We start from the raw sequence: 14,865 nt of genomic DNA on the forward strand, positions 1-14,865 counted from the left end.
TTTCCAGGAATCAGACCCAAAAGTCTTTGGGTTGGAGCTGGGGAAAAAAAAGTTAAGGGTCTTAACTATTAGGTATAGTTACTAGTTTTCAAATTTCAGAAAGCCAAGCATGTTTCGAGGCATAACTCTGTGTGTGTGTTGTGTGTGTGTATGTAAATGATATAACTTCATGAGGTGAAAACCTAGCTCCTCCGCACTTCAGGAGCTTGTAGATCAAGGGCTGTTAAGAAAACAGAATGACAAATCTTAGATTATCAGCCTTTTCACTGGATTTCTTCAGCGGTTCAGATGCTGAAGCAAATCGGAGAATAAAAGGGCGCTGCTTCTGATCCAGCGTTTGGATCAGCCTTCCTCTCTTTCTTACCGACTCCCGCTTCCTCCTGCGAGAACTTTATTCGCAGGTTCTGCATTTTTGTTTGTCTTAGGTGGACTCGCAGGTTACACACAGGACCGTCTGAATAGTATTATTCAGTCCACGGCTAGAGTCTTTCTCTCGGTTTCCTCGGAGGAGATCTACGGATTAATGGCTCCCCTCCCCGTTCCTCTACGTTTTTCCTTCCCGCACCGTCCGTACTATGGAGGGGTTACAAGCACCTCGGAGGAGGGAGATAGAAACCGGGAGACGTAAAGCTTCAACGGCTTTTAGGCAAAGCCCGAGGGCACTCTGTGGGGTCGACCGATCAACCAACCACTGGTGGTGCCGGCTAATCAAGAAATCCAGTACCGAGAGGGAAGCAAGAGTCCCTCGGCAGAGGAGGAATTTACGCGGGACGGAGGAATAAATATAAGCGGGCGAGAGCAGGAAACGCTGCTTATGGTGCGAGGAGGAGGAGGAGGCGTGGTAGGTCTGGGCGGGGCTGTCTGCTGGTGGGTGGGACCCCCGCCAGTAGGTGAAGGTTAGGCTCTCTTCCCTTTGATTTATATTAGAAAGAAGGCAAAAGAGTTCTAGCCTCGCTTCCTCCCCAAAGCGCCCTTTTCCCCCCATTTTTTTTTGCAAGCGAAGCTAAGGCGGAGGCGGCGGAAAAGAAGCAGCCAAGAGGTTGCCTTGCACCGGGGTTCTTTTTGCAACGCGGCTGCTGCTTTCACGAACGGCGAGGATGAGGTTCAGCGCGATAGCGGGGCTGAGCGCCTTGTTGGTCTTTGGCTTCCAAGCCGTCTTCGCGGTGAGTAGTAACAACCAACCCTCGGGGTGGGGGCGTCGGGGGTGAGGGGGAGAAGGGAAGCTTCTCCGCGGCGGCTCGGCGCCGCGTCCTGGAGAAGCCCGGCTTGCACGTGGTCGGTCAGCTCCAAGAAGGGGAGCTTGGAGAGAAGGAGAAAGCGGCGTCTTTCTTTCCTCTTTTGAAGCGGGCGTGGGGTGTGTGGGAGCCAGGTTGAGCTTTGGGGCTCTAATGCCTTTCAGTAGAAGCGGCGCGGGGAATAGGGGGGGGGAGAAGATCCTTCCAAGCCCCCCCCCGCGTCTTCTTCCTTTTCCCTCCCTCTCTCCCTCCTCGCCCTTGCTGGCCAAGCGGTCCCCGTGGAGGTTTTGGGGAGACACCGCTCAGGGAAGCGATTGCTGCCCCTTCCTCGCTCTTCTTTTTCCTTCTTTTTTGCTCTTCTCCGGCTCGTTGCTGCTCGTGCCGTCCCTCCCTTCCCCCTTTCCCCAATTCCTCAACAGGTCCTGAAGGACTAAAAAAGCTGGGGGTTGAGAGTCTATTGTGTGAGCCCCGGGAATGTGGCCGGCTTTATTTATTGGCTGCCCCCGAAAGCTTTATAATTCAAACCAGACCAGGGAGAGCCTCATAACCTGACTGGAATTCTTCTCTCCTCAAAGCCTCCCTCGCTCCCTCCCTGTTGTAATTAACCAGATATTTGCCTAGTTCGGCGTGGCGGTGCGCCTTTTCTGCTGGCTGCCTTTTTAAAAAAATAAAATAAAATAAACTCTTCGTGGCAAGTTATAACTCGAGTTTTAAGGATGTGGCGCGCCTGGCTCCCGGTGCTTCGGTGGCCCTGCCCTCCTTCCCGGGACCTCGCTAATCTCTGCTGTGGTGCTCTGTGCCAAATCCATTCGTAATGGTGCCAGTTTAAACACACATACGCACACACAGCCCTCTTGTGGGTAGGCTAACCTGAAAGCTGCCGGTAGAGTAGGTTGACTTCTCTTTCACACGTTAGGAAATTTTGGTGTGGGAGGAGGGATTTTCCCCCAGTAAGACATGGGAGCATCATACGTGCTTGCAAAGTACTGCTTTCAGTTGGATGCTGGGGTGGTGGTGGTGAGAAAAGTGATTTCTAGAAAATAGTTTAATATCAGGGGATATAGTTCCCGCTACACTGCACTATATGGCCTTCCCTGAGATACATAGGTCATTTGTGAGATTGTAGCTTGGCCATATATCATGTGGGTGTATTGAGCTGCAAATGGAGCAGTCATGAGAACTAAGCAAAGCAGATTAGGAAGGTTAGGTAATGAGTTGAGTTACTTCTGATATTATCTCCCGACAGATAAAGCAACTAGTCTTTATTACAGTCACAGACCAGCATGCAAAAAGCATTAAAACAATTTTAATAATAGTAAAAAATAATATTCTGAAATACTCTTGATTGTATAAAGTTTTCCCAGGTAAAGCTTTTGGATTATGAGGGTAGGGTGGAAAGAGACTACCAAATATACGGATCCTAAAACAAAATTTGAATAAAACATGTTGCTGTTTATCAGGTCCAAATAACTAGCATTTATAAATGCCTTAAACAGCGAAACTGTTCAACACCCAGCCTTGAAGGCAGAAAGCACCTAAGTCCTCTGATACATTTTTTTAGCCTGCTTTTTTTTTTTTGCTTTCGTAGCAAGAATCTTTTGTCTCTTAAGCAGAAGTAGAGTTCGCTTTCTTCTCCAAGGCTGTTTAAAGGTGTTCAGCTGCAGCTGTTAAAATGACAGTGGAAAACTATAATGTAGCACTGAAGTTTCTGAACATCACCTTTCCTCCCAGTGACCTCATAATTCAGTGTAATGATTAACTTGACCCCCAAGAAGTCTTACCACAATGAGGACATTTCCATATTGGTGTGATTCAATGGATGAAATACGATATAATTATATTTTGTTTTATGTGATTAATAGAAAACAGGACTGCATCTGGATACCTGTAGACAAGCTCACCTCATTCTGCTATGTTTGTTCCTCGGGGCTGGGTCAATTTTTTTTTGCTGTAATGCCTCCCTATTGCTAGCAAGAGACTACAAAATTGCACCAATTTAAAATCAGAAAAGAGATGTACTTTACTTAGAGACTTTCTTCCGCTGTGGAGTTCAATAAAGATGGATGTGTAAAGTTCCCTAGCAAACGGAATGTGCTATGTTAGTTAAAAACTAACACAACATTAATATAATTTATTACTTTAATAAAAGTAGATATGTTATTTATTAAAACTATTAAACCACTCCATGGAGTTACAACTTTAAAAGCTAATATTGGTCTACTCTGTGCTAGAGTGCATTCAGTATTTTAAAGCTATCGTCAGAATTCTTTTTTTTTCTCAACCACCAGATGTCGCCACTGAACAAACTATCTAACTCCTACCCAGAGACTCAGCCATAACAAATTGCTTAAATAATTTAATTACTCTTATTTGGGTCTAATAGCTCATCATAATTTCCATTAGAGTATGAATCTCTCTTGTTGAAGGATTAATCAGCTACAAACAACACTACAGTTTGCAACTGACTCTCCTTGCTAAGTCTATGGGAGGACCACCAAATCCATTTAGTCTGTATTGGTGCTTTAACTCAGAAAATAGCCTGCCCTATCTGGTTCTGGATGTATCTCTACACATCTTGTTATTGATTGATTGCTGTCATTCAAACTGCAACTCTGCACTTTCGTTATTAAGGTGGGGGACAACGACAAATAGTACAGACTGCATTTTTTTAAAAAGTAAAAATGGGATTCAGGTGGAACATGTATGGGAGGAAGTTGGATAGTCACAATTGGTGTGGCGGCTTTTGAGGTACATAAATGTGCCTTTAAGGTTTTTTTACTTCTCAACATTTACAGGCAGGAAAGGCATAGATAAAAGAAAGGAGTGGAGGCAAGAAATAATGGTGGTCCTTTATGAAAAGATTGTTGGAATTGATTCTTCCAGGTAGAGGGTTTGTAGTAGTAGAAGAGATTGTCCACTCATTTTTGTAAATGATAATATATACCTTAAACCCATTAAGGTAGAAAGAACAACTACAATACTTATTGTAACTTCTAAGCATGGGTAGCAGACAGCTGAGAGATAGGTGAATGGCTAAATTAAAGATTGTCTCAGTTTCCCCTCCCCCAAGATACTGTGATTAGAGAAATATCTTAAGAATAAGATACTCGTAATTCAGCCCATGTTGGATTTCTAGTACACTAGTAACTATGTGTTTTTTTAAAATACAAAATTCATGTGTTAATTACTTAAAAGCTCACAACTACACTTCACTACTTTTGAAGTCTCAATAAGCTGTCCAGTTTCATCTTTTATAAGATTGTATAACCTTTTATCAAGGAAAATCAGTTGTGTGGAAAATTTCGGATTAAAAAGAAGCTTCTTAAAGATTTATGCTGAAAATAGCTGTTTTTTGGCTTTGCAACTGGAGAGATATGGTTAACTGTAAAAGTGAGCAAATGACTTAAATACTGTATTACTGAACTTATTAATTAGTACAGACTTTAGTTGACCAATAAATGTGTTACATTCATTTATATAGGTAAGAAAATACTGTAATCAAATTCATGACTTGTCTTAAAACAAGTATAAGTATAATAGAACAGAATTCTGGACTTTGATCTGACCTACATACTATGAATTTGAACTTTGTATACTTTTTCTGTTAGGCTACCTAAGCAATACAGGATATTACTTTAAAAGCTGCCAGTCTGTGTTTCAGATCTTTCTATATGAGGATCTTTATTTAGCATTAAAAAAGTAAAGGCAGTGTCAGCAAAGATTTTAAAACAGATCATAGATAGATTGTTCTGTAAGTACTTTGAAAACTATGTGATAACTACCAGATATTAGCATGGCTTGGTTGAAAACAAATCTTGCAGACTAATCTTACTTTGGATAAGAAAAGTTGTCTGAAGGTTGTCTGAAGTTATCTGAAGGTTGCATCATTGCAACTGGGCTAATTTTTTCACTGCCCATCCAGACAGCTTCCTCAGTCAAAGCAAGTTAGGCAAGAGAATATACCAACTCCTGCCACACACAGTTGAATCATTGCAACGGGACACTCTGGGGAGGAAACCCCTGAGGTTGGTGTGGCAGAAGTTGGCTCATTCCAATGACTCCCTGCCCAACTGACTTGCTCTGAATGATGAAGCTGCTTGGATGGGCAGTGAAATATCTCTCAAACTAAAAATTAGTCCAGTTGCAATGATTCAAACTTCAGAAAACCTTCAGTTAACTACTTGCATGATTGAGAATCTTCATTGAAGATAAGAAAAGTTATTTAGCAGATTGTGGGAATGCTGCAAATGCAATATGTCTTGATTTCCAGAAACCAATTGAGAAAGTATTCCATAATATTCTAATTGGAAAACTGCTTATGTATGGGTTGGATAGGATGATAATGATAAGTCGATGTACAATACACCTGAACATTATACTCAAATAAGATATCAAACAGAATGTAACTCAGTTGTAGGGCCCGTGCTCTTCCCGTTTTCATTAATAATTATGATCATGGTTACTTGGTTGAAATTGTTTGATCCCACAGAAAATTAAGACTTTCTAAGAATGCCAATGTTATTTTTGTGATTGTACTGCACTGCAGGAATCTATGGCAACTTGCAACTTAAAGGTTCAGCTGGGAAGGAAAACTAGAGGTTTCTACAGGTTTCTGGGTAGCGTTAAGTGCAGTACCTATTCAATCAAATATTACTCGAAAATTCCAATAGAAAAGCATTGCAAGGAATTGCAATGACTTGCCTGTCATCACATCTCAACTATGTTAAACAGGAGGGCCTTTACACAGATTCATTTTGTATACTAATTACATGCTTTTCTAAGCCAGCAGACCATTTGGACTGTCATTCATACTAGAGTAGTCACCACAGGTGCAAACTATTGAAATGTCCTTGAAGGCCACTTGGAAGCTAGAGCTCCTCTGAAATGAAGTGGCTTGGAAAGTTAAAAGCATGGCATAGTATGTAGTTAACTGAAGAACTGTCTGTGTCCCATAACATCTGTCTGTCCCATGCAATCTGACAGAATTGTCATTTGTTGGGTCATCTTTCCTGTCTCTATTATAATTCCTTGGAATTGCATTCCCCCTGAGATTTGCATGGTCTCCACCTAGCCTCATTTAAAAAGGCCCTCAAATCCTGATTCATTTCCCATTTAAATCCTGATTCATTCATTCTCTTGGGATAATATGGGTTCTTAGGAGTGCTCTTCGCCATTGTGGGGGCATACTGATTTTTCTGGGTCACTTACACTTTTTTTATGAATTGCTGTTTTATTTTCTTTATCAGTTTTGAATCTTGTATGCTGTCCAGAGTCATTCTGAAGTGTTAAGTCTTACAAATCAATTGACTTAAATTAACAGATTCATATTGCCCCTACTAACCTGGTTTTGCTCCACCCCTGGGGCCTTGTGAGAAGCACCTTTTCTAACATGCTGCATTGTTTAATTCTTTCCAAGTCTGCATTTGTTTCCTTTATTGGGCATTGCTTAATCTGTTTGTCATGTTATACCTCAATCGCTGTCACTGTGGAGCAGCCTTACAAATTTGATTGATAAACAAATAGCTGTTCACGTAGGTAAAACTTCATCTATAATTCTCAGGAAATATTTTAGTGAACTTCTGGAAGAAATATAAAATATAGTTATATCCTTCTTAGTCTATTATTAGACAGTTAGCAAATTAATCCTTTAGCAAAGCAAGGGAGACTGTAGAATTATGAATTGCATTACCCAATTTAATGTCTTCTAAGTATGTTAAGCTACAGTTCCCATTATCTATAACTATAAGAAAGGCAAAGGAGAACTGAGTGGGTGAATAAAGCATGAATGATAAATACTACTTAAGTATTGGAACCTTTTTAATGCCCCAGTCCCTCTCTTTCAGCCCTAGAAATAGGCAAGGGCAAAGCACTTCCTAATCTTGCCACAAAAATTCTAGGATTAGTCCAGGCAATCACCAAGATTCAAAAACTGACATGAGGGCACACGTATACCCAGGCTAATATAAATGCTGCCTGCTCGAAACCTGTGGACTGGAAACTTAATATTTATAAATATGTGGACTAGAAACATATTTATGGAGAAATTCTTCTCTATTTTGCCATGCAATTTTCAATGATAACATAGTAGGTTTAGGTTTAGGTTTATTAAATTTATAGACCGCCCCCTCTCCCCGTAGGGACTCGGGGCGGTGTACAGACCGTTCGTGTATAAAACAACAAAATATAACATAAAACATCAGACAAAACAACGCAAACATACCGTCTATATATACAACCCAAACTAATTAAATAATTAAAAACAATTCTAAAACCAATTTAAAACCCCAAAATTTAAAATTTAAAAAGCCATCCAGGAAGTAGAAATTGAAATAGGACATAATACCACATTCAGTGTTATATGAATACTGAAAAATGTAAAGTATATTTGAAACATAATTTTAAAAAGAAAAAAGCATACTAGCTCCAGTCATAAGAGTAATGTTTCCATCTTCATAGAATCTAAAAATGGTGACTGGTTAATAGTTGATATCTTAGTTGGCAAAGGTCAATACAGGGACAGAGGGGAAAAAAGGCATAGGAAACAAATTTTGAGGGGAAAAAAACCCACGAAGTAGATGTAAATTGTAGAAGTGCATTGGCTTTGCTTACAGTAATTGACAAAGGGGAAATCTGAGCAGGAACTGGAACAGAGTTAATTATGAGGATGGAAATGTTAAAGAATTGATGCCAAATATAGATGAGGGCAAGAAGCAAAAGTATTTTCATTTTAGTTGGGAATAGATGCATATGAAGCCAGATATTCCTACATCTGAACACAAAATCTGAGATGTAAGGAATGGTAGTGTTAGCAATAATAACTCTTATAACTTCATTATTATGTGTGGTTAATCTACAGTTAGGTTCACAGTCTAAGGCGGATGGAAGCTTAATAATTCAAATCCTATCCAAGGATCCAAGTATTATTAAAGTGGTATCTAAGACTATAGTTAATTCCAAGCAAGGTAGTTTTTTAGGGTGTTCAGATCTAATAAATTCAGCATTACCAGATATTGAGGAAATCCTTTGCTGTTATATTCAGAGTCTTATACCAAAGATAGCAATGTTAGCAAACTTTACTATTAGTAGTTTCAAGCGAGCAAAGTTAACAGTTGGGGGAAAGAAAGTATCAATGTTGAACTTTGTAATATCAAGATGTTCTCCTTTGCATATAATGTTTATTTGCAGTATCTAAAAGTGTAGTTTCTTCAACTAATAACAATAGCTCTTAGACTTCACAGAACTTTACAACCCCCTCTAAGCGGTTTAGAGAGTCAACCTAATGGAGAACTTTAGGCTTTTAGAGTCATGAAAGAGGAGGGGAGAAGTGCCAGAGAAGCTCTGTTGGAATGTTAGCTTTAGATATGTCTAAAAATTGGCCAGTGACTAATGCTAACAAATTAAATAATTTGATAACACCAGTTTCCCCTGAGAATCAGTTCCATGATTCAGGCTGTTGGGATTGCTTGGCATTCTGGCATTTGCCTGGTCTAGTTTGGCACAATATCAGCCTAGGTTGATACTGGGTGACTTAAGCATTGGCTGGCAGGCACTACTACTACTTTTGTGGCTTACTGAAATTTGAAACCTAAGCGTCTTCCATACCCATCTAAGAAACCTTTGAGTTAATGTATATTGAAGTGTTTAACAATTCAGTAGGAGATGACAAGTTGATGAAAGACATGTATAATAAATTTATTTACTAGCAGACAGAATGACTGTGAAGACCTGTTTGTTACATTTTACATCTGTCCTTGATGTATTGTTCTTCACACTTATCTGCAATCTTCTTTTGAGTCATATGCTAATTGACAATATCTTTTTCTGGAGAAGGGGGTAAATGGTAACCTGTGCTTACCGTATTTGTTTTATTTGGGAATATTATTAAAGAAGAAAAAACTCTGTTTCTTGTCTGCTGTCTGAGGTTCAACTGCTGGTCTCAATAATTATTTTTCCATCTGTAAATGCACATTTTCTGATGCACTGTCAGGGTCTTCTAGTAATTTTTGTGCTAAGCTGCTTTATGGCATAGGGAAATTCTCTTTTTAAATAGATTTCACGTAGGTGCTTTGTATAATTAATAATCTTGTTACCTATTCCAGACAGTCTGGGATGGACAAAACTGCTTGATCAGCTATCATGAAGGTCATTTTAATTATACTGCCATAAAAATTGGATTCTGTAGGCAGATTGAAGTTCGACTAGCTTCACCCATGTTCCTTACTTATTAAACGATATAGGCAGATCCTTACATATTTATGCTTGGAGTTGGCTTTCCTTTCTCTGGAGAATGAAGTATTAATATTGAGGTCTTTTCATGCTTGAAGTCCTTATGTGACAATGGATACATTGTCTGTACTGGGCTGTACATTGCCACAAGCCAAAGTCAAGTATAGGTTCCTTACATTTCCATCCAGTTCAAAGAAAGGAAACTCATTTCACGTAGTAAATGAGTTCTTTTCTTGCTTTCCCCCTTTCCCATGTGATCCTTCAGTTTCAAATGCTAAATGGTAATTTTGATTAAAATCTAGACATGCAGAAATAGCAGTTGTGAAGGAAATAAATGACCGGAAGGGGAAATAAAATACTTACTGGAAATAACTGCCTAGTATTCACGCGTTGCCTGTTCAATTTTTAAATGGCAGCCTCACAATTATTCCAAGAGAAAGACTATTGTCATTTATTGTAACTGAAGCAAGAAGGATGGTTAACTTAGAAGAGGCACATAAACTATTGTTTGAGCAAGCAGTATTACAAAATGCCTATGTGTGAGCAAGGCCACACATTAACAGCTATAATTTATGCTTGCCTGATTAAACAAGTTGTGAAAAATAGGCCGTTTTGTACAGGTGCTACATGAGAAATTGGGAATATTGGCACTGTGTAAGCAAGCCACAAAGGAATATGTTTTTTGCTTGATTTCCTTGCTGTATTCTGGCATTTGATTTAAGGCACAAACCGATTGTACTACAGGCAGTCCTCAACTTAATTGAGATTGGAATTCCCATTGCTAAGTAACAGAATAACAGAGTTGGAAGGCACCTTGGAGGTCTTCGTCCAACCCCCTGCCTAGGCAGGAAACCCTACACCACTTCAGACAAATGGTTGTCCAACATCTTCTTAAAAGCTTCCAGTGTTGGAGCATTCACGACTTCTGGAGGCAAGTTGTTCCACTGATTAATTGTTCTAACTGTCAGGAAATTTCTCCTTAGTTCTAGGTTGTTTTACCCTTGAATAGTTTCCACCTATTGCTTCTTATCCTGCCCTCAGGTGCTTTGGAGAATAGCTTGACTCCGTCTTCTTTGTGGCAACACCTGAGATATTGGAATATTGCTATCATGTCACCCCTGGTCCTTCCTGTCATTAAATTAGACATACCCAATTCCATATGTTTTAGCCTCCAGTCCTCTAATCCTTCACGATGCAGTTGTTAAGAGGCTCACGTGACTGCAACTGATTCCCTTCCCCCATCGATTTTGCTTGTCAGAAGCCAGTGGGGAAGGTCACAATTGATGATCATGTGACCTCAGGATGCTGCAATCATTGTACATTCATGTCCTCCTTGGCCGCTTCCTTTTCATCCCTAAACAAGTTTGTTTACTAGATTAAAAAGTGTGTTTATTGTTGTACAACTTGATCACTAACACTGTTTCTCCTTTCTTCACAATAAATATTCATGTGTCTTGCTCAATAAATGTTAGTCAATAAACATTGTGTCCTTATTATCCTTTGACAACATCTACCAAGTTTAGATGATGTGTGGTTGGCATCCAATTAGGGTTCATAACTGTAACACTGACTGTAGACTAGGGGAAGGCTATGAATCAATCTTGCATTTCAGTATTGTAAATTCACTGCTTGTATAGATTTCTTTTACTAACCTGAATGCTATCATTTAAAGACCAGTGTCTAACATGCCTTGGGGTGTGATAAATTAGCTAGAGGACTTGAGGTCTGTCTTCAATGGCCCCCTGTGGCCCTATAGGTCATTTCCTGTGGCCCACAACAGTATTTAGGGAAGAGAAAGTCCAGTGGCACAGATGTCCCTTGACTGGAGGGGAAGATCCTCCAAATAAAAATTACTCCTTGCCCAGTTCAAGGAGTGGAACACAATTGCTGAGAATGTTGTGGGCTTCAGAAGTTGCCTTGGAGTGCCCTTTATTTGATATTCCTGTTATAAAATAAATATAGATGTTCTGGGTTAGTGAAAAATTGTTGGAGATAAAAAAAGTAGGTTTGTTTTGCAGTTTGTTTGTTTTTAATGGCATGCTGTGATCATTTTCTTTGGTTTTTATTCTCTGGAGCTTTTCTATCAATGGAACTAGTCTTCTTATGGTGCTCACAAAAATTTAATGTTGGGGCCTCTGTATTAATACTCCACCAAAGAACCCACTAGTTTATAATTGACAAGGCACATGATAATGTATTATTTTGTGGGCAGTTGCAGATTTGCTGTGTGAAAGAGCTTCTGTTCTACCCAGTCTCCAATTTAATTGAAACAATGCCAATCAGCCATTCAATATGGGTTTCCGTTGAATTAATAGTAAGAATTCTGAAGGTTTTTGTTTGTTTGTTTAAAGATAGCCTATAACTATTGGAATAAAAATTATAGGTTTTTTAAAATGTGAGCTTTATTTTAGAGAAAGAGTGTAAATTTGTTCTCTGTTAATTACTACTTCATATGTTTTCTAATTAATGCAAAACATGCAATATGCACTTAAATAATAAAAAAAGCTTTTATTTTTAATGTTAGAGGTGGTTAAGACAAGAGGAATTAGGAATTTCAGACACAACCACAACAAAAGGCTAAATTCAGCATTGAGGCAATTGATGCAGCAGATAATGTCACAATGGAAGAGGAAAACTGGAAGTAAATAAAATACTTTAAATGTGCTGTTAAACATTGGTTAGTACATTTCAAAATGAACCCCAAATGAGACAGGTTGTCCTCAACTTGAAACCACTTGCTTAGTGACCATTCAAAGTTACAACAACATTGAAAAAAGTGACTTATTTTTCACACTTATGACCATTGCAATGTCCCCAAATTCGACACTTGGCAACTGGAGGTTATGATGGTTGCAGTGTCCCAAGGTAATGTGATCACTTTTTGCAACCTTCTAACAAACAAAGGCAATGGAGAAGCCAGATTTACTTAACAGCCATGATACTAACGTATCAATTGCAGTGATTCGCTTAACAACCGTGGCAAGAAAAGTTGTAAAATGTCTTGTTTAGCAATGGGAATTTTGGACTCAATTGTGATCGTAAATCGAGGATTACCTGAATATTTTATTCACTTTGAGGATACCATGTAGGTAAAATCTCCATGCAGAATAATGAGTTAAAAACAGGTTTTTTTTCCTTTCTTTATTCTGAAAAATAACCTTCATTATACCTGAATATTGCAGTGGTTTTATGGTTTGATCTCATAGGATTTTCACTGGATTTGATGACTTGCTCTGTCTCCACTAGTTTTGAGATGAGAGCATATAGTTATATTTTTAACCATGTAATCTGGAGTGAAATGGAACTTGGGTGAAAAACAATGCATCCATTTCTGGTTACCACAAAACAAAAAAGTTGATGAGACCCCAGAAAGTGTGCAGAGAAGAATAACAAGGACGATAAAGGGTCTTGAGGGAGCTGGGTATGTCTAACCTATTGAACAGAAGGATTGGAGGGGGGGGAACATTACAGCTATCTTCCAGTACCTGAGGGGCTGTCACAGAGTTGACTTATTATCTAGGGTACCAGAGGACAGGACAAGAAGTAATGGGTGGGAAGCTTGTGAGAAAGAGACTCAACCTAGAAGCAAGAAGATTTTTTTTCTGTCAGAGCGAGCAATTAATTGGTATTAATTAATTAAAAAAATTAATTAAAGAGCAATTAATTAATTGGTAGAATAGCTTGCCTCCTAGGGTTGCGGGTGATCCATCAGTGGCGGCTTTCAAAAATAGACTGGACTACCATTTGACTAGGATGGTATAAGGCTCCTGCCTTGAGCATGTGGTTGGACTAGAAGACCTCTGAGGTCCCTTCCAGCCCTTTGATATTATGATTCTATAATGTTGCAAGAAGGGAAGAGAATATTTTTTTGTATTTAACATTTCTCCAATGCTTCATTCTGCTGAAATGGAAGGAAGAAAATGAAGTCTAGCATACTATGGAGTTGGTAAGCCTGGGTCCGTCCCCCCCAGGCATTGAGTATAAGGGTGGTAGATGAGCCTATCTGTATGGTTATTATTGAATGGTTTCAGACTATCCCTGTTGTTGTTTTTTCATTGTTTTTATTATGTTGGGATTTTACTTTATTGAGGTTTTATCCTGGGTTAGTCCCCTCGAGTTTCAATTTTTGAATTGGACAGCCAAATATATAATCTTAACAGCATGTAGGGGAGTTCCATAGCTATTTTTTAAAAATCTTGTAATAAATATCAACTACAGTTGTTGCACATTGGCTGAATTTGCACACACTGTATTTGTATACTGATTTGGTTAATATCAATTCAATTATGGTTTATTCATCAGTTTTATATACTGTTGGCTTTAATCAGTTCTCATTGGCTTATAGCAATAGCATTTAGACTTATATACTGCTTCATAGTGCTTTACAGCCCTCTCTAAGCGGTTTACAGAATCAGCCTATTGCCCCCAACAATCCAGGTCCCCATTTTACCGACCTCGGAAGGATGGAAGTCTGAGTTAACCTTGAGCCTGGTGAGATTTGAACTGCCAAATTGCAGGCAGCAGAAGGAGCCTGCAGTACTGCACTCTTAACGACTGTGCCACCAAAGCTCAGTAGGCTTAGGGTCACAAAGTCGACACAATAGGAAAAGTAACATTGCAAAATTGTAGTTAGTTCTTGACTGATAAGCATTCATTTAGGGGCCATTTGAGGTAACAAAAGGGCTGAAAAAAATGGCTGCCTAGCCAGTCGTGGCACAATTGTTACAAGGTCCCAGTGGTGGGTTTCAATTTTTTTTAGAATCTCTTCTGTAGGTGTGGCCTGCTTTGTGGGAATGGCTTGCCAGCCATGTGACTGAGTGGGAGTGGCTTGGCAGTCATGTGACTGGGTAGGCATGGCCAACTTGTAAAATGTGGTGAAACTCACTTAACAACGCTCTTGCTTAGCAACCAAAATGTTGGCTCAGAAACTCTGGCATTTGAAGCATGCAAGTCTTAAAGCTGTCAAGTTACAAGACCCTTGCACCCCTAACCCTTTAGAAAAAAAACCCCAGGGATATTCAAACTTGACAGCTTTAAGACTTTAAGGTTTAGATAGGACTCTTAGAGGCAGGCGGGGCGATTGGTGAGCCAGCCAGTGAGCGGCGGGTGGGGCAAGCGTGGGGAGGACGGGCGGGGGGAGGGAGCTGGAACCGGTTCTAAATAGTACGGTAGATTTGTGGAACCTCTTCTATAGAAGAGGTTAGAACTGGCATGAACCCACCCCTGCAAGGTCCCCACGGTCACATGGGCAGTTGACTTGCAGTTACAACAGTTGCAGCATCCTCTGGATACTTGATCCTCATTCGTGACTTTCCCAGCTGACTTCCTACAAGCAGAGACAATGGGGAAACTGCCTAAACCAGGGCAGGAGTGTCTAAACTTGGGAACTTTAAGACTTGTGGAC

The 14,865-nt window shown here is 39.7% G+C and overlaps 1 protein-coding gene across 1 annotated transcript in view; it reads left to right on the forward strand.

The window, feature by feature from the left end:
• The first annotated feature begins 818 nt into the window (after window positions 1–818).
• Window positions 819–14,865, forward strand: part of SDC1 (syndecan 1) — a 35,968-nt gene continuing 21,921 nt past the window's right edge. The window contains exon 1 of the mRNA XM_081945936.1: window positions 819–1,163. Within this exon, the coding sequence (XP_081802062.1) occupies window positions 1,098–1,163 (66 nt within the window). The 5' untranslated portion in view covers window positions 819–1,097. The remainder of the gene's footprint in view (window positions 1,164–14,865) is intronic.

This window comes from Natrix helvetica (genome assembly GCF_964273705.1).
Source record: "Natrix helvetica genome assembly, chromosome: 2".
In the NCBI taxonomy this organism is placed as follows: Eukaryota; Metazoa; Chordata; class Lepidosauria; order Squamata; family Natricidae; genus Natrix; species Natrix helvetica.